The sequence below is a fragment of the Sinocyclocheilus rhinocerous genome, unplaced genomic scaffold (genome assembly GCF_001515625.1).
Source record: "Sinocyclocheilus rhinocerous isolate Xijiao unplaced genomic scaffold, SAMN03320098_v1.1 scaffold686, whole genome shotgun sequence".
Lineage (NCBI taxonomy): Eukaryota > Metazoa > Chordata > Actinopteri > Cypriniformes > Cyprinidae > Sinocyclocheilus > Sinocyclocheilus rhinocerous.
Genome location: NW_015647963.1, coordinates 121,667 through 122,644, shown reverse-complemented (window position 1 = coordinate 122,644; position 978 = coordinate 121,667). Strand labels below are relative to the sequence as shown.

The window sequence follows — 978 nt, the reverse complement described above, 5'->3', positions numbered from 1 at the left end:
GCTCTGCAGTGAAGTCAGAATAAGAGTCCAAACAGCTGATAAAAACATCACAATAATCCACAAGTAATCCACAGCACTCCAGTCCATCAGTTAACATCTGGAGAAGACAAAAGCTGAAACAAATCCAGCATTAAGACACTTTTAATCCAGTCTTCTCCAGATGTTAACTGATGGACTGGAGTGCTGTGGATTACTTGTGGATTATTGTGATGTTTTTATCAGACTCTCATTCTGACGGCACCCATTCACTGCAGAGCATCCATTGCTGAGACACTGATGCAATCATGTTAAATAAACCTGACCTTTGTAATCTTCAAGGACACACACTACTGGAATATAAAAGATGTGCTGGTTCTTTAAGGTTGTTTCTTTGTCGTCTGAGTGATACTCATCTTTTTCTCGTCTCACAGATACGCGTCAATATGGACGCCCAAGCGCTGATGGAGTCCAATGCACCTCTAGAGCTGGAGGTGAAGACTTTTAGATTGCTTTCTGAAAGTTGTGCACTCATGAAGAACAACTGAAAATCTGCAAAGCGCTTTCATTGTATTCTTGCTGAGATGTTTTCTCTGCTCTCAGAGTTACCAGAACACAGATGCGTCTCAGTCGGAGCGGAGCGCTGAGATCTTCAGGACGCTGCAGTATCTGAGCAGCGTCATCGACAGCATGAAAACGCCGCTGGGAACGAGAGAAAACCCGGCCCGCTTCTGCAGAGACCTGCTGGACTGCAGACACACGATAAGCGACGGTGTGTTTAAACTAACCTCCACCTCTCTGGCTCCAAGCTTTTTTTTTACTCTTTCCCCGCCATTGACAAGTTATCTCGTCTTTTAAAGGAGACATATTATGCCCCTTTTTACAATATGTAATATAAGTCTCTGGTGTCCCCAGAATGTGTCTGTGAAGTTTCAGCTCAAAATACCACACAGATCATTTATTATATCATTTTGAAAATGCCTATTTTGAGTGGAAGCAGAA

The 978-nt window shown here is 43.0% G+C and overlaps 1 protein-coding gene across 1 annotated transcript in view; it reads left to right on the top strand.

Annotated features, from left to right (window-relative positions):
* LOC107709510 (collagen alpha-1(XXIV) chain-like) overlaps positions 1–978 on the top strand; it is a 125,639-nt gene that overhangs the window by 119,195 nt on the left and 5,466 nt on the right. The window contains exons 54-55 of the mRNA XM_016514004.1: positions 411–470; positions 580–748. Of these exons, the coding sequence (XP_016369490.1) occupies positions 411–470; positions 580–748 (229 nt within the window). The remainder of the gene's footprint in view (positions 1–410; positions 471–579; positions 749–978) is intronic.